General features: G+C 36.4%; 1 protein-coding gene across 3 annotated transcripts in view; it reads left to right on the top strand.

Moving 5' to 3' along the window:
* Positions 1 to 2,665: 2,665 nt before the first annotated feature.
* The window catches only part of MAP4K5 (mitogen-activated protein kinase kinase kinase kinase 5), a 205,718-nt gene continuing 191,443 nt past the window's right edge, over positions 2,666 to 16,940 (top strand). The window contains exons 1-2 of one of the 3 annotated variants that reach the window (XM_031952973.1): positions 2,666 to 2,840; positions 3,751 to 4,002. In XM_031952973.1, coding sequence (XP_031808833.1) covers positions 3,895 to 4,002 — 108 coding nt within the window. In that variant the 5' untranslated portion in view covers positions 2,666 to 2,840; positions 3,751 to 3,894. Of the gene's footprint in view, positions 2,999 to 3,750; positions 4,003 to 16,940 lie in introns of all 3 variants that reach the window. The other 2 variants (XM_031952971.1, XM_031952972.1) reach the window with 2 other exon arrangements.

The following is a 16,940-nucleotide window of genomic DNA, read 5'->3' as shown; positions in this document are numbered from 1 at the left end:
ATTGCAAGTGAATTTATTTAAGTGAGACAGAGTATGGTACAAAGTGAACAACCTCAATTTCTCTTCTAGGATCATCTGGATCCATTGGTAAGGTATAGATCAGGATGACTGGAGATAATCCCAGATGCAGTGGGAAACAATGGCATTTTTAAGCTAAGATCTTTCCCAGGTCTAAGTTTGTGTTTGTGTTTAAGACTAGATAAAAAGAAAATGAGGCAAAAGATAGCCTATTAAATACACACACACACACACACACACATACTCACACACTCACACACTCACACACACATGAGGGAAGACTGTCAGGGTTTCTGGCCAGAAGAGAAACAATTGCTATTTACACTCACTCTAAGTCATCAAAACCCCAAATAATTAGTATTTATCTAAAACCAATAGCAAATATTATTTGAAATAGGGATAAGTTAGATGTTTCCCAATAAGATCAAAGCTGAAGCAAGGATTCCCATTATCACCAGTATCAACTAAAATTATACTAAAAATCTAACTATACTATTAAGAAAAGAAAAAGGAATTGAAGGAATTACAATAGGTAATGAGTAAACAAAACTATCACTCTTTGCAGATGATATGGCATACTTGAAGAACCTAAAGAATCAAATAAAAAACTACTTGGCATAATTAATATCAGCAAAATTATAAGATGTAAACTATAACCATATAAATTCTATATATTGTCCACAAAGCCTAGCAACAAGAGATAAAGAGAAATTTCATTTAAAATAACTGTAAGATTAACTAATACAACAAAAAAAGAAAAATGATGGATGTTGGAGGGATAGACTGGGGATGATAGAGTGGGGAGAGTCTTGAGGCAGGGAGACTAACCAGTAGACTAGTGCAATAATACAAGTATGGGGTGATGAAGTCCTGCAACTAGATAGTGACAGTGTCAGAAGAAAGAAGGGGTACATATATGAGTTATCATGAAGATAGAAATGGTAGGATTTGATAACTCATTAGATGTGGAGGGTTAAAGAGAATCAAGAGATGATACTTATAAAAGAGTCAAGGATGATACTTAGATTGCAAACCTGGGTGATTGAGAGGAATATAGTAGGTTCAACAATAATAGGAAAGTTTAGAAGGGAAAGGTTTGGGTGGAATTGAATTTAAGATGTTTATTAAGCAGTTAGAGATGTGAGAGTGGAGATTATAAGAAAGATTAGGTGTGGACAAAGAAGTCTGAGAGTCATCTGTATATAGATAATTGAAACCATGGGAAATTATGAGATCATTAAGTAAAATAGTACAGAGGGAGAAAAGAAGTGTCCCAGACAGGGTTCTGGGGGACTGCCAAAGTTAGTGAGTGTGAAGTGTCTGAAGATCCAGCTAAGGAGACAAAAGAGGAGTTTGGTAGGAGCAGAATCAGGAGAAAGCAGTGTTTTTTTTTTTGTTTTTTGTTGTTGTTGTTGTTGTTTTTTCATGTAAGCCCTGCCAAATTTCTCTGAATTCATTCCTTTTGTTATGTTGTACGTTACAATAATTATTCTCATACCACAACATGTTCAGCTATTCTTCGAATAATGAAAATATCCTGTTCCCACAATAAAAAGTGCTACTATAAATATTTTTGGTATTTATTGTTATTTATATTGATATTTATTTATACCGGTGCTCACCATATTTCTTCTATGTCTTTAGGGCATATGCCTTATAGTAGTAGCATAACAGTGCAAGAGGATGCACAACTTTTTAGATATTGCTCCTAATCGCTTTCCAGAATGTTTGGATCAAGTCACACCTCTATCAGTAGTATGTTAGTGTGCATATTCTCCCACAACTCTTCCAACAATGTTATATTTTTTTCTATCTGTATCAACTATGAGTATGAGGGTGGGACAGTTAAGTCTTCAATTTGCATTTGTTCTTTTTGATCAAGTCTATGATGTACAACAAAAATAACTTTTCTCATATATCATTCACCTTCAGAATGTGATTAGAGCTGAAACACAGGATCCACTGTAACTATTTTAAAAACTATTTAACATTTAAAACTTTTGCTAATGCTCTTTATTAAGATTTTGATGTCATCGGTGGTTCATAAACTTCTTAGTATATATTGGAAAAACCTTCATAGTCTCAGGGTTTGTTTTGTATTGGATTTTTTTTTTTGGGCAGAGACCTAGAGAAAACAGTCAAATATGATGAGATGTCCAAAGTCACATACTGAATATGTGGCTGTCAGAATCGGATCGGATTACATTACATTACAAAAAGCTGTATTTTTGGTAGGGCAGAAAGGTTGTCAAGCTGTTGAACAAGACAGTTGGGACAGATAATCAGGCCCCTTCATAAGTCTTCTCTTTAGAGAAATCAGTCGAGAGACAGGTTGTGCAGGTGTTCTGAGCTACCTCAGGAAGGATAGCACAGGGGACACTTTGCAAAACAAGGTGGGGTAGGGTGTGCCTCTGCTCAATTCACCTGGCATTTACTTCCCTGTCCTCCACCCCCTGTGTCATGCTATCATGGGCATATTCCTTTCATTTCTCTTTCCCCAGAATTTGGTTCCCTCTCCCACTAGGTGTCTCTCTTTCTCCTTTCCCGGATAGTAGTGTGGGTAGACAATGGAATGCCCGCAAGGAGGAAGGCAGGTCCAGGGCAAGTCCCCAGGCTCCGGAGAGTGCCGGAGAGGCTGTATTGGCTTGCTTAGACCGCTGGGTGGCGTTCGAGTCATGTGGCTAGAGTTCAGGTCGGGCCCTCTGGAGAGGAATACACACTCAAGATACATAGTCACACTCATACACACGTACACACACACGGTTCCGGAGGCGGATGAGGAGCGGGCTACTCCGAGACTGGGCCGTTGAGTGGGGAGCACGGTGAGTTCGGGGGAGGCCGCTAGAAGCGGAAGCGCGACCCCGAATCCTCTCTCCTAGCTAGGCCTCGCCATTTCCGAGCCTTGGCCTGACGCGGCCGGGAGAAGGAAGAGACTGGCCCAGCGTCGGCGCCAGATAAAGAGCGAGGGCCCCGGCTTCAGGTACCGGCTGGAGCTGGGCCCGCACCCCAGGCTGGGGGGGCGGGGAGGATCTGGGGCCTCTGAGGCAAGGAGCATAGTCAACCGGGCCGGGCCTTTTCCCGGGCAGCCGGCGGAGCGCAGACCCCGAGGCCGCTGTTGCCGGCCCCCCCCCCCCCCCCCCCCCCCCCCCCCCCCCCCCCCCCCCCCCCCCCTTCCTTAAGCGCTCCATCTTCGGTTCTCTTTGACTTCAGCCGCTCGTCTGCCCCGGGTGAGGCTGTACTGGAGCGGCCGGCGGCGTGAGGGGAGCTGGGAGCCCGAGCCAGGAGCACCAAACAGGAAGAGTATAGGCCCCAGGGAACAGAGAGGGAAGCTTAGGCCGGGATATCCCGGGATCCAGAGAGAGGAGCGTACAGAGGAAGGGGTGCGGGGGATCTGAGGCCAGGCTGGAGACGGGATTTCGGAACTCTGCCCAGCAGAGGTGCAGAGACCTTGGAGGACGGGATAAACGCAAGCTGGAAAGGGTGCGGGGGACCGGCAGTAAGGCTGGAGCCGGGTGCTGGGGGCACTAGCAGAGAGGGGGGCGGGGTGGAGCGGGCCCGAAAAGCCGGGATCTCTAGCCGGGAGGGGGAGGAGGAGGGTGGGGAACGGGGAGCGCTGGCAGGCTGGAGTTGTTGCTGGGGGCTGAGTGGGCGGCCGGGAGAGCGCGCTGCTGTTTCCAGGGGCCTTCGGCTGCGGCGTTGATTCCGTCTTTATCTCATTTTCCTCTGGGGCAGGCAACTACCACGCGTGGAGAGGCATACAAGGATCGCTGAGCTCCATGTTTGGAAACGTAGCTGCCGCTGCCCCTCGTAATTAATCGGACCCCGAACTTGGTGCAGCCTGGGCAGTGCCAGAAAGGCACCCAGCACCGAGGGAAGATGGAGGTCCCGGCCCGACCCACCGGAGACATCCTGAGGCGGAATCCCCAGCACGACTTCGAGCTGGTCCAGCGAGTTGGCAGTGGCACCTATGGGGATGTCTATAAGGCGAGTGACGCGCACGAATACCTGGGCCTCTGAGTGATTTGGGAGTTTACTAAGCCTTCATTGTAGCATGCTGTGAAAGAAAACTGAGGGGAGGGGGAGGGAGGAAAAGAGAGAGGGGGGGGGGGAGAGAGAAAGAGAGAGGGGAGGTAGGGAAGGAGGGAGAGAGAAACAGAGAGAAAGGAGAGAGATACAGAGAGAGAGAGAGAAAGAGAAAGAAATTGTCTGGTTTCTGTGGTTTGTGTTTATATTTCCTGGATGAATACGACCCCGATTTCATTGATCAACCCCTTCTGCTCCTATTTATTTAGCATTTAAAACTTTGAAACTTGGATCCACAGCAGCTTTATCTTAAAGTGCCTTTCATTTTGGGCTACTTTACATATACTCAAATAGGTTTTATGTTGTTTACATTCCCTTGTTATTCAAGGAATTGATTTTTTTGTAGAAAAACTTTTAAATTTATATATGCCAAGTTTTAGTACTGGATGTCTTAAGTTAATGAAGTGGATCAGGTGACAGGCATGTGTAAATTTAAAGTGAATAATGACAGTATATTAAATAATATAATCTTTGTTGTAAGGTGTAATTGAATCCCAGTAGAAGTATGATCATTAATAACTAATTGATGTTGCTGGGGATACTTGGAAAGGCAGAAACTTAATTCCTGCCCTCTAGGAACTCATATTCTAATTCTTTTTCTTAAGGGTGTCCTGACTAGGTCAGTGTCCAAACTAGCTAGTTTGGAATCAATTGCTGTTTTGTATAAGCATTTTTTTTTTTTTTTTTTTTTTTGCTTTTTCTTGTCTTCTACTTAATATTAAAAATTCATACTTTTATCAGTATCCCTATGGGACTGATATTCTGGATAGAGCTAATTTTTAGTCTTGTATGTGTCCTTCAGTTGGAAAAAATGGGTGCATTCATTCATATTATCTTCCTGATTTTTTTTTTTTGAAATACAATTAGTCTTAGTGATTTGAATATGTACTATCCATTTTTAGAACTGTATTTAACTTTTAGAATTTCAGTTATTTATAGTCCATCTACATATTTTTAATTGTTTACATGTTTTTAATTATATTTAATTTTGAATATTTTTATTTCTATCTCCCTCTTCTCTTAGTCCACATTTTTGAGAAGAAAGTAAAGAAAAAATAGTTATATAATAATCTTTTTTTTTACTTCGTTTTTTTATTTAGTACTTTGAAAATTCTTTCTCCCCTGTCCCAGGCTTTCCTAGCTCAGCATCCTGAAGAAACAGTTACCCATATCATTCTTGTCCCTTACTTGACTCCCTTCTTTTTTCAACCCCACATTTTTAACTTCTGGAAGATGCAGAGAGTATCTAACTATATTATAAAGAAGGAAAACCAAAATGTAAATATCACCTTTCAGTTCTTTACAAATCCCTTTCTTCCTTTAGCCATTGTAGATCACAAGAAATGAATAAGGGATAAAGAAATATCTAAGTTGGAACTAAAGATTACTATGTAACTCAAAGATGATTTTATTTTATTTTTATTATATATTAGTTAAGGAGGCTAGAATTCCATGGATTAATAAAGCAGGTAATAATAGGCACATAAATACTCACTTTTTTCCTTCCCTAATATATTTTTAGAATGAAAGTGCCAGAGATGTTGAGTAAGTACTTTTTTTTTTTTTTTTTTTTTTAATAAATTAGTCTTCCTATATAAATAGATTTAGGAAGAGCATTGTACCATTTCTTCCTTTCCTTTTCCCCCCATCCAAAAAAGACAAATACATTGAGTTGAATTTTGTGCCCTTATCCCTCCAGTATTTGCATAATTGAATAATATGCAATTTTACATTATTACAGTTATTTGCCTCAGAGAACAGAAATCAAGTATTAGAATGTAGTGTTCTATTACAACTATAAGAGAATTTTTATTTCTTCTACATTAGATGTCAGAGATCCTGATTCCTCTAAAAGTAAATTATATTGTTTTAATAAGTTCAGTGATTTTTGCAATTACTCAGAATTTGTAAGAGGAAATCTTTCTTATCACTTATTCAGGTTTAGCTATTACCTTATTATACTTCATATAAAAAAGTCAATCTTCTGCAGATAGCCTTGAAATATTCCTTTTATGGTTAAGATTATAAAATCCATATATTAGGATTATAAAAGGTTATAGATTATAAGGTTAAGATTATAAAATTCATATATAAGGTGATTTTTGTGAGTTGGGTTGTTTGAATACAAGGGATTTATATAGTAGAGAAGATTGATGAATTTAGATTCAGGAAGTTTCCATAGCAAGAGTTGCCACATTGAGGTAATTACAAGTTTTCCAATATTTCTGTACTTTATGACTAATACAAAAAAAAGTAATATGAGCAGGAGCAGAAAATGAAGAAGGGAAGAGAGAAAAAGAAAGGAACAAAGGGGGAAAAATGTAAGGGATAAAAAAGATTGCTTTAAAATTGGCAAATTTTTTTTGTAACCACTGTAAAATTTACTTAGCAGTTTTCAGTAGAAATTTGACATATCTCATTTGTAAGCCCTTTTGTTTTAACACTTCAAGAATCAGTTAGCAGTCAGTATTTGCCCCAGCTAGATTACACAATAGGACAAATGCAACATTTGCTGCAGAATAGTACTTTTCAGGTTAATCCTTAGCCTGGACCTAATGTGCTCATTAATTTCTTGGATAGGACTTTAGACTTATGGGCATTCCCTGAATGGCTTGTAATTGGCTTGTTTAGAACACCTTGCTATGACAAATGATCTTCCGGGGCAATTCTAGAATGTTTTTAGGACCTAGTGGAATAGACCCAGTGATCTATTTTCATAGAGAGTCAAGTTAAACTATGAGTGATGGATGTTTGCCAATTACTCAGACCTTTTCCTAGAAAGCATTGAGTGTGTGAATATTCATTCTCTGTCAATTCAGTTATCAGTTCAATTCAGTGTCACATGTAGTAAGCACTCTGCTCCAATTACCTAAGCCAGGTAAGAGACTCTTAGATTTAAGAGGACAGGAGAAATTTGAGAGTAACACTGAAATTTTCAATAACATAAGTGTTTTGAGGATAGAAAGAAAATGGGAACCAGCAGTGTTTTAGGCAGCAACAGCATCAACTATTAGATTTTTTTTTAAGCTCCTGAAATTGACTTCTCTTAAACATGTATGTGTTCTAAAATATTCATTTTCTAAAATAGAGATGTATCTCTTATTTTGATAGACCAATGATAGACTTTGATGGTTGTGATAAATCAGATATTGTTAGCACAATGCCTGGCAAACAATAATCTCTTAGTAAATGTTTTATCTTTAACTAGGTATTTTCATTGATTTTTTTGGGCTAGGCTTTCCATATGATTTTAAATTGAGCCTTGGACTTGGAGTCCCAAAGGCCTGGTTTTGAATTCTGACATTGCTGCTTAATGAATGACTTTGGGAAAGTGAATTGATCTCTCTAAAATTTAATTTTCTCCTTTTTAAAATGGAGGTAATATTGCTAATACTACAAGGATTGAATGAAATAATTTATGTTAAGCAGACTCTAACATTAAAATGCTATAGAACTGTACTACTAATAATGTGGGTCTAGTGAGGCACTTATATGAAAAAGAGCTGTGGGGAGGGATTTGGAAAAGAATTAGAAAATGTTTTAAGTGCCTCTATTTATTTACTTGCTTTATTGGGCTATTTGAAGTGTTTGTATTTTAATTAAATTAAAAACTTGGGAGAAAGGATGTGAGGCTCCCATTACCATTTTTCAATTTCATGGACTAGTTTTTGAATGCATCAGTGAGTCTACTATAAGAGACTTGAAATTTTTATTTAGGTTAGATTTAACCTCTCAGTTGTGATTTGCTAATTCCTATCTTTAAAGATCAATCACTATCCATTTAAATATAGTTTTAATAGCAATATTTTCTTCTAGTATGTTAGAACAATTTTTTCCTATAAATTTCAAGTGTTGATCTAGTCTGAAGGATATATAATTGTTTCAAATTTGAGGGGAAACTGGAAAGTAGATGCAAGCATTTGAATTATAATATTCTCTTATGTCTGATATATTAAAATTCTATTTGCTGGTTCTAGCTTTCATAGGTAAGTTATTTTAATCTTATAACTTGTTAATTTTTATTTCCCTTGGCAATTTTTTTTTGACAATAACAACTTTCATGACAAAAGTTAATTTCAGATGTAGATAGAAAAATTATCTTGAAAGTATTTTGGAAGAATGGGAAAGGATTAGCAACAGTAAATGAGAGATAAAAGGAAATTCTGAAAGTCACTCACTAAGTTGAAAAGCTAGAACTCAAATTCAGACCTTTGGGATTCCAAGTCTAGTGCTGCTATTCTTGACAAATTACATTTGAAATATTAAATTAATTTGTGTGAAAAGAGTTGCAACAGAATGTTAACATTATCCTTGTGTGCTTTATTAATCTGTAAAGTCCTTTGAAAAAGTTTGTTTTTAATTAGTATAGAATATTACTATTGTTATTGATTATTATTAATTATTGATTATTATTGTTATTATTATTGTTATTGTCTTGTAAATCACCTAAAAAACTATGAAAAAGTCTTTTGGTGTTAGGGAAGCAGAATTTTTACAAATTTAATCCAGTCTCTACAAAGTCTTTTTGGGTTACTAAATTTTTATTCAGTGATTTTGGAGAATGTGACTGATTTTTGTATCACAAGATTATAAAGTTGGAAAGTAAGTTTACAGAAATCTAGTCCAACTAATTCCTGGAAGGTATACCTTCTATAATATACTATATAAGGCTTCTTTGAACTTCTTGTTTGAATGCTTTCAAGGCCAATATTTTACTTTTGAACATCTGTAATTGGTACAGCTTAAAAAAAATTTTGTTTAAAGTAAAAAACATGGCAAATGACAGTATCCATATACAAAGAACAAAAAAGGAGATATTAGGGGTAAAACTAAATCTGTATTATTTATGCCATATATATACATACACACATATATGCATACATAAATTCATACCCTGAAGCTGTTTTACTTGTCTTTGTCTCTCAAACTTCCTTCTGCTTACTTCTTTGTATTAAAAAAAACTATTAACTGATACTTGTTCCTTCTTTTGGAAGTGGCATAACCAACTCATTGTGCCCTATGACATCTTTTTTTCTCTTTCCAAATAAAAGCACTGCTTTCTCTATTTCTAAATAAAAGACATAACATTCACATATATAATTTGTGTTTTGTTTTTTGTACACATGAGTACTTTTATGTACAAAGAACAGAAAATGGAAATTGTATATGAAACCACAAATTTCATTATGACTTGGTTTTTTTAAGTGTATGCTCATTTTGACATGTTTGATCCAAAGCTGTTTCTTGTTCTATTACTCTTTGAATCTTCTTTTTATCTCTGCTGTGTATTGACTTTGTTTCATTGACTCATAACGTTGCATAGTCAAATAAAACACATTAGCCATGCCTAAAAATATGTATTTCATTTTTTGGCTCTAGTCAACCTGTTGAGGTATAGATATGGGGGTACCTAAATGAAATTAGGATTTAGTTGAGGTCTAGTGACAAATTTGGGGTACAGGGAGTTAAACAGAGCTCCCCTGCAACCCCCTTGGATTTGGCGCAAGGATATGGCAGTAAATGAGGTCTAGTAGTGGTGCGAGTCCCCAATAAAGGCATTTATTGACCTGAGAGCTAGATTGATAAAAGAGGTTTATTATTGGATTTGGAAGTAAGGAGACAGGTGAGGGTGGAGATAAGGAGGGTACCTGACAGAGGGTCCTCACATGGCTAGCATGGTTGGGACCTCTGCAAAGAGGGGGTCCCAGCCGGTCCCTTTTATAATGAGAGATTTGGCTCTAGGGGCTTTTGGGTGTAGCCCCAAAATTGGCTCAGATCCCGGTGAGACTGGGACCAGCCAGGATCTTCTATTGGAATACAAAGGGACCCAGGATTTGTGAGTTAAAGGGTAATTACATTAACTGGAGGGGTTGGGAATCAGAAAGATAGGAATCTTTCCCACATCAGACCACCTTTCTGAGTTAGGGGAAGAATGCTTCATCATATATCTCCAGGAGTTTTGGTTGGGGCCACTGAACTGACAAAAGTTGTAACTTAAAAGTTTTTTTTTTTTTTAAACATTATTATAGTTATTGTATAAAGTGTCTTGGTTCTGTTTTCTTTACATTAATTCATATGAATTTTGCCAAGTTGTTCTGAAGCTTTCTTTTTTATTATTTGATATTTCTTTGTCATTCAGTATTCCATTAAATTACTATACCATAATTGGTTCTGCCATTTCCCAATTGATGAGCACTTACTTAGTTTTTAGTTCTTTGTTGTAAGAAAAGATAACAAAATATTTTTGTAAAGTTTTCTTTTTATTTTTTGATTACTTTGGGTTGGGTATATGCCTATTAGAAGTATAGACAGGTTAAAGGGTATGTAGAGTTTGGTGACTTTTTAATACAATTCAAAATTGCTTTCTGAAAGTTATCATTTTATAGTTCTTATAATATATTTGTGGGCCTGTCTTACTACTGCCTCTCCAACAGTTTTCATTTTTGTTTTTTATCATCTTTGTCCACTTGACAGGTGTGATTTGGAACCTCAATTTTAATTTTCATTTCACTTACTAGTATTTGGAGCATTTTTTTTTTTTTTTGTATGGATGTTGGGTGGCTTGCCTTTCTTCTTTAGAAAACTGTCTTTATATCCTAGTACCATTTATATATTGGAGACATCCAGGGCTATCTTCAGTTGTCTTGATCTATATCTTTTTTTTTTTTTTTTTTTTAAATTTAATAGCCTTTTATTTACAGGATATATGCATGGGTAACTTTACAGCATTAACAATTGCCAAACCTCTTGTTCCAATTTTTCACCTCTTACCCCCCACCTCCCTAGATGGCAGGATGACCAGTAGATGTTAAATATATTATAAATTAGATACACAATAAGTATACATGACCAAAACGTTATTTTGCTGTACAAAAAGAATCAGACTCTGAAATATTGTACAATTAGCTTGTGAAGGAAATCAAAAATGCAGGTGTGCATAAATATAGGGATTGGGAATTCAATGTAATGGTTTTTAGTCATCTCCCAGAGTTCTTTTTCTGGGCATAGCTGGTTCAGTTCATTACTGCTCCATTAGAAATGATTTGGTTGATCTCGTTGCTGAGGATGGCCTGGTCCATCAGAACTGGTCATCATATAGTATTGTTGTTGAAGTATATAATGATCTCCTGGTCCTGCTCATTTCACTCAGCATCAGTTCGTGTAAGTCTCTCCAGGCCTTTCTGAAATCATCCTGTTGGTCATTTCTTACAGAACAGTAATATTCCATAATATTCATATACCACAATTTATGCAGCCATTCTCCAACTGATGGACATCCATTCAGTTTCCAGTTTTTAGCCACTACAAAAAGGGCTGCCACAAACATTCGTGCACATACAGGTCTCTTTCCCTTCTTTATAATCTCTTTGGGATATAATCCCAGTAGTAACACTGCTGGATCAAGGGGTATGCACAGTTTGATAACTTTTTGAGCATAATTCCAAACTACTCTCCAAAATGGTTGGATTCTTTCACAACTCCACCAACAATGCAGTCTTGATCTATATCTTGCCACTGAACCCACATGGCTTTGAAGGGGAAAGTGAGGCAGGTGACCTTCCAAATCCAATTCACTTGCATGTCATGGCATCAATTCCCTGATGTCATGATCCTCTTCAAGAACAAAGGACAAATAACAACAGCAATATATATTGGAGAATGGCTGTCATTCTTAGATGTTTGAACTCCATATAATGAGAAAAGGAAGAAATAGAGTGAGAATTTGGAATTGAAAGTAAAAATTGGGGAGGGGGGGGACTTACCCCAGTAGTGATGCTATATTTGTTTGCTTCTTTTTTGTGTAGCAAATCTATTTCTCTATTTTTCAATGGGTAGCAAGGTTTTGATATAGCATAATTTGAAATCTTATATTATCAGGATTGCTTCTTTTCTCTATTTTTCATCATTTCCATTGAAATTCTTCCCCTTTCCTTCTATATCCTTCCAGATGTTATATATTATTTTCTAGTTCTTTAAAGTAATCCTTTCATAGTTTGTTTGGCATGCCACTGAATAATCTAGTGTCATATTGGTATGACTTATTCATGAATACATATTTTTTTTTTTCCCGAGGCAATTGAGGTTAAATGACTTTGCCCCAAGGTCACACAGCTAGGAAGTGTTAAGTGTTAAGTGTCTGAGGCCAGATTTGAACTCGGGTCCTTCTGACTTCAGGGCTGTGCTCTATCCACTGTATTACCTAGCTGCCCCTACACATAATATTTTAAAAATTATTTAGGCATGTATTTCTGTAAGGAATATTTTTTTTTTAAATTGAATTCACTTTGTTTCTTTGTGTATTCTTGGTAAGTGTATTCCTAAATAGATTTTGTAGTTATTTTGAATGAAATTTCTCTATCTCTACTTGTTGTTTTTTTGTTTTATTTTGGCTAATATACAAAAAGACTAAGTGTTATATGGATTTATTATATATTGGTGATCTTGTTGAAGTTATTTATTTCACTTAATTTTTAGTTGATTCTAAAAACTAATCAATGATTTGTTTCCTTTTTGTCTATGCTTACTCTTTGTTTTTTTCGTTGTATTACTATAGTTGTTTCCAGTGCTATGTCAACAAATGGTTATATTGGAGCATCTTTTGTTTCTGATTATATTTTTAAAAGCCTCTCATTTATCTTCATCATGCTAGCTGTTGATTTGAAATAGTTATTATTTATCCTATTAGCAAAGATGTGCTTTTTTCCAAATTTTTGACCAAAATAGGCATTATATTTCATCAAAAGATTTTTTTGGTATTGATGCAATTTTGATTAAAAAAAAATAATATAGAATATCCTGTTTAAAAATTTCCTAATTTTGGTTTTATTTCATTTTCAATTGTTGTGAATTCTTCTTTTTCATTTTTGAAACAGGCAATTTAGTTTTCTTTCCTTTTTTTGTCAGGTTAACTGTTAGTTTAAAAATGTTGCCCATGGTTTTATTCATGAATTTTGTTTCTTGCTCTCAATTTTATTAGTGCCTTTGATTTTCAGAATTTATTTGGGGTTTTAAAATTTGCTGCTTTTTAGGTTTGTTTTTATTTTTAATCTTGCTTGCCAAATTCTGTTTAAATCATTTTTAAATGATTTAAATAATTTTTAAATGATTTTCTTCAGTTTTCCCTAATATTTTTTTCCTAGCTGAATATCAAAAGTTTTCACGTGATATCATTGTTATCATTCTCTTTGATGATGTTTTTGTTACTCCTATGATTTGTTCTTTTACCCATTAGTTCTTTACGATTGAATTATTTAGTAGAGATAGAACCAAGATGGCAGAGAGTAGACAGGTCTTTGAGTTCTTCCTGGCTTCTCATACCAGGTTTAGGAGTGACAGAATGCATAAATATTTGGAGTGTTAATAAATTTCCAGCAGAAGATATTTTGGAAGAAGTACAGGAAAACTGTCTCAATCGGGTGGTGTATATGCATGTTTGTGGGTAATTTGCAGGCCAGCACAAGCATAGAGGCACAGCACAATGTAGGAAGACCCAGGATACAGAAACTTCTGCAAGCTGGTAGAATCTATTGCTATTGGAAGGCTCATGGCCAAAATATAGCAGCATTGGCTACTCTGTCCTGGTTCAAAAACCAGTGTATTAGGAGAGTAGCTGTGAGACATTCAATTCAACTACAGAGTCCCTGAATCCCAGCATAACAAGAAGGTCATGATCACGCCCACCCAGCACAGAAAGGAAGCTGGCAACACCAGCCCTAGGGGAGCATGAAGCTGTTGTCCCCTGTAGAGGAAATTTGGGGCAATCTCCCCCTTGCCCCAAGAACAGATCTCAACTTTTAAAAATGAGCAAAAAAGCAGAATAGGTGTCTGACCATAGATACCTATTATAGAGACAGGGAATAACAGACCTCAAACCCTGAGGATGCTAAAGGCAAAACATCTCCAGATAAAGCCTCAAAAGATGATATGAGTTAGTCTCCAGGTGAAAAGGCTCTCTTGGAAGAATTCAAAAAGAATCTTAAAAGAGTTAGAAGAAAAATGAGGGAAGGAAATGAGAGCTTTGGAAAAGGAAACAAATCACTCCTTAAAAAATAGATTTAGTGAAATGGAAAAAGAAAACAACTTATTGAAAAGCAGAATTAGTGAAATGAAAAAGAAAACAACTTTCTAAAAAACAAAATTGGTGAAGTGGAAACTCCCTAAAAAAAATAGAATTAGTTAAATGGAAAAAAAAAATCCAGTACAAAACAACTCATTTAAAAGGCCAAATTCAAAAGAAGGTAAAATAGCTAACTGAAGAAAAAAAAAATCACTAAAAATTAGAATTGAACAAATGGAAGTGATTGACTCAATGAGACGTCAAGAATCAGCCAAACAAAACCAAAAAAATGAAAAAAGATAAGAGAAAATGTAAAATGTCTCATTGGAAAAACAACTAACCTGAAAAATAGATCCAGGAAAAACAATGTAAGAATTATTGGACTACCTGAAAAACCTCGATGAAAGTAAGAACTTAGACAACATTTTTCAAGAAATCATCAAGGAAAACTGACATGTCCTAGACCCAGATGGTAAAATAACCCATTGAAAGAATCCACCAATCATCTCCTGAAAGAAATCCCAAAATGAAAACTCCAAGGACCATTGTAGCTAAATTCCAGACTAATCACATCAAGGAGAAAATACTGCAAGCATCCAGAAAGAAAGAATTCAAATATCAAGCTGCCACAAGCAGGATTATCCATGACCTAGCAGCTTCCATTTTAAAGGGTTGAAGGGCCTGGAATATGATATTCTGGAGGGCAAAGGAGCTTGAACTATAGTCAAAAATCAACTGTACAGCAAAACTAAGCATTATCTGTAATGGGCTGAGGTTTGAGTTGATGCACTGAGGTCCCAAGTCCATGAGGCTAAATAGTAATTGGACTGTACTCTATTATACATGATTGGATAAAGAATGGTCCCTGCCCACTCTCCGTGCAAAGTCCTGATGTGTTGTATAGGAAATGACGATTTTGGTGGGTGGAGGCAGAGAGAGAGAGGAAGTGAAGCTGGGGGAGATTGGGCCTGGGTTCCATACTCCTAGCTGCTGGTCGTGTGGCTGCTGGTGTAGCTAGGTCCTTGACTCAGCTACACACATTGCTATTGCCCATTCTCTTCCACCTCCGATCCTTCTTCACTGAGAATAAAGACTGACGATTTTCTCCTAACCTGAATTCCTGACTCCTGCTGATTTAAAAATACGCGATCTGCACAATTATCTTTTAAGGGAAAATAATTGAAATTATTTTTGCTGAAAAGACCAGAAATGAAAAGAAAATTTGATGTTCAAATACAAAACTCAAGAGAAGCATAAAAAGTTAAAAAGGAAAGGAAAAATTTCTATATTTTTTTTTATAAAGGCTAAACTATTTACATTTCTATATGGGGAAAATGATATGTTTAACTCTTGAGAACTATATTTTTTGGGGGATATGCTTAGAGGGTATAGGTATAATTTGACTTCATTGTGATGATAAAAAAGTAAAGTAGGAGTGGAAATTGAATGTACTGGAGGAATAGGAAAGGGAAGGTAAAATGGGGTAAATTACATCAAATGAAGAGGCAAAAAAGATCTGTTATAGTTGAAGAAAAGAATGGAATGGAAGAAAAGAAAAGAGGGATGAGCATCATTTGAACCCTAATATCATCAGATTTGGCTCAGAGAGAGAATAATCAGACATACTTAATTTGATATGGAATTTGTCTCACTTTATAGGGAAGTAGAAGGGAAAAGGGATCGGAAAGGGGGGAAGTGTTGTAAAAAGGGAAGGCAGATTGAAGGAGGTGGTGATCAGAAGATTGAATTTTTTAGTCTCCAATTATTTTTAGTACTTTCTTCAAAGGCCTTTTCTTGAATATAACTTTTTATTTCATTGTATTCATTAAAGAATGAATTTGAAATTTCTGCTTTCTGATTTTGTGAGTTTTTATGCTTTAACACATGATGCTTTTGTAAAAGTGCCATGTATAGCTGAGAAATATGGAAAGCCCCTTTAAAAAAAAACCCAACTATTTAATGATCCCTAAGAACTCTATCATATAATTTAAGTTTTCTAAAGTTCTATTCAGGCCTTAACTTTTTTCTGGGTTGTCTTTTGATTAAATTTGTCTTGGTATGAGAGAAATGCATTGCATTCCCCCACTATGATAATTTTCATTTCCATTTTCTCTGGAATTTGATTTACTTAAATTAGAAACTTATTTGTACCTGTGAATCAAACTCTAGCAAAATCAAAACAGTCTCTGATTTAAAGGACCTCTCATTCTTTTAAAAAAAAAGTTGGGAGGCAGAGCCAAGATGGTGGAGAGGACACACACTTCTTTCTGATCTTTTCCCATGACCCTCAACTAATTAGCAAATTCAGCCTCTGAATTAGTTCTGGACTGGCAGAATCCACAAATATTGGGAGTATAGCAAATTATCAGCAGAAGATAATATTGAAAATCACCAGAAAAGGTTTCTTTCAGTTGGGCATGGAGGGAGGTAGTCAGGCACAGGCAGGCAGAGCACAGGACCCTTAGCACATGCTGTGCAGACCCAGAGTGATGTGTATTCTCTGTGGGCCAGGAGGTGCAGACCCCACACTGCAGAGAATCTACTTGAAGAAATCTACACCAGTGTTGGCTACTCTATCCTGGTTGCAAGCCAGTAGATCGGCAGAGAAGTTATAAAACATCCAACACAAACAAAAAAGAAAAATAGTGAGTCTGCACATCCCAGCGCAGCCGCTTGGAAAATTTCCCTTGCCCTAAAAGCAAATATCAACTTAAAAAAAAATGAGTAAAAAAGCAAAAAGAAATCTAACCATACATAGTTTTTATGATGAAAGAGAAGAACA

This window comes from Sarcophilus harrisii, chromosome 2, assembly GCF_902635505.1.
Source record: "Sarcophilus harrisii chromosome 2, mSarHar1.11, whole genome shotgun sequence".
Classification (NCBI taxonomy): domain Eukaryota; kingdom Metazoa; phylum Chordata; class Mammalia; order Dasyuromorphia; family Dasyuridae; genus Sarcophilus; species Sarcophilus harrisii.
Note: the sequence above shows the minus strand (reverse complement) of the source record. Positions and strands in the feature narration are given on the sequence as shown.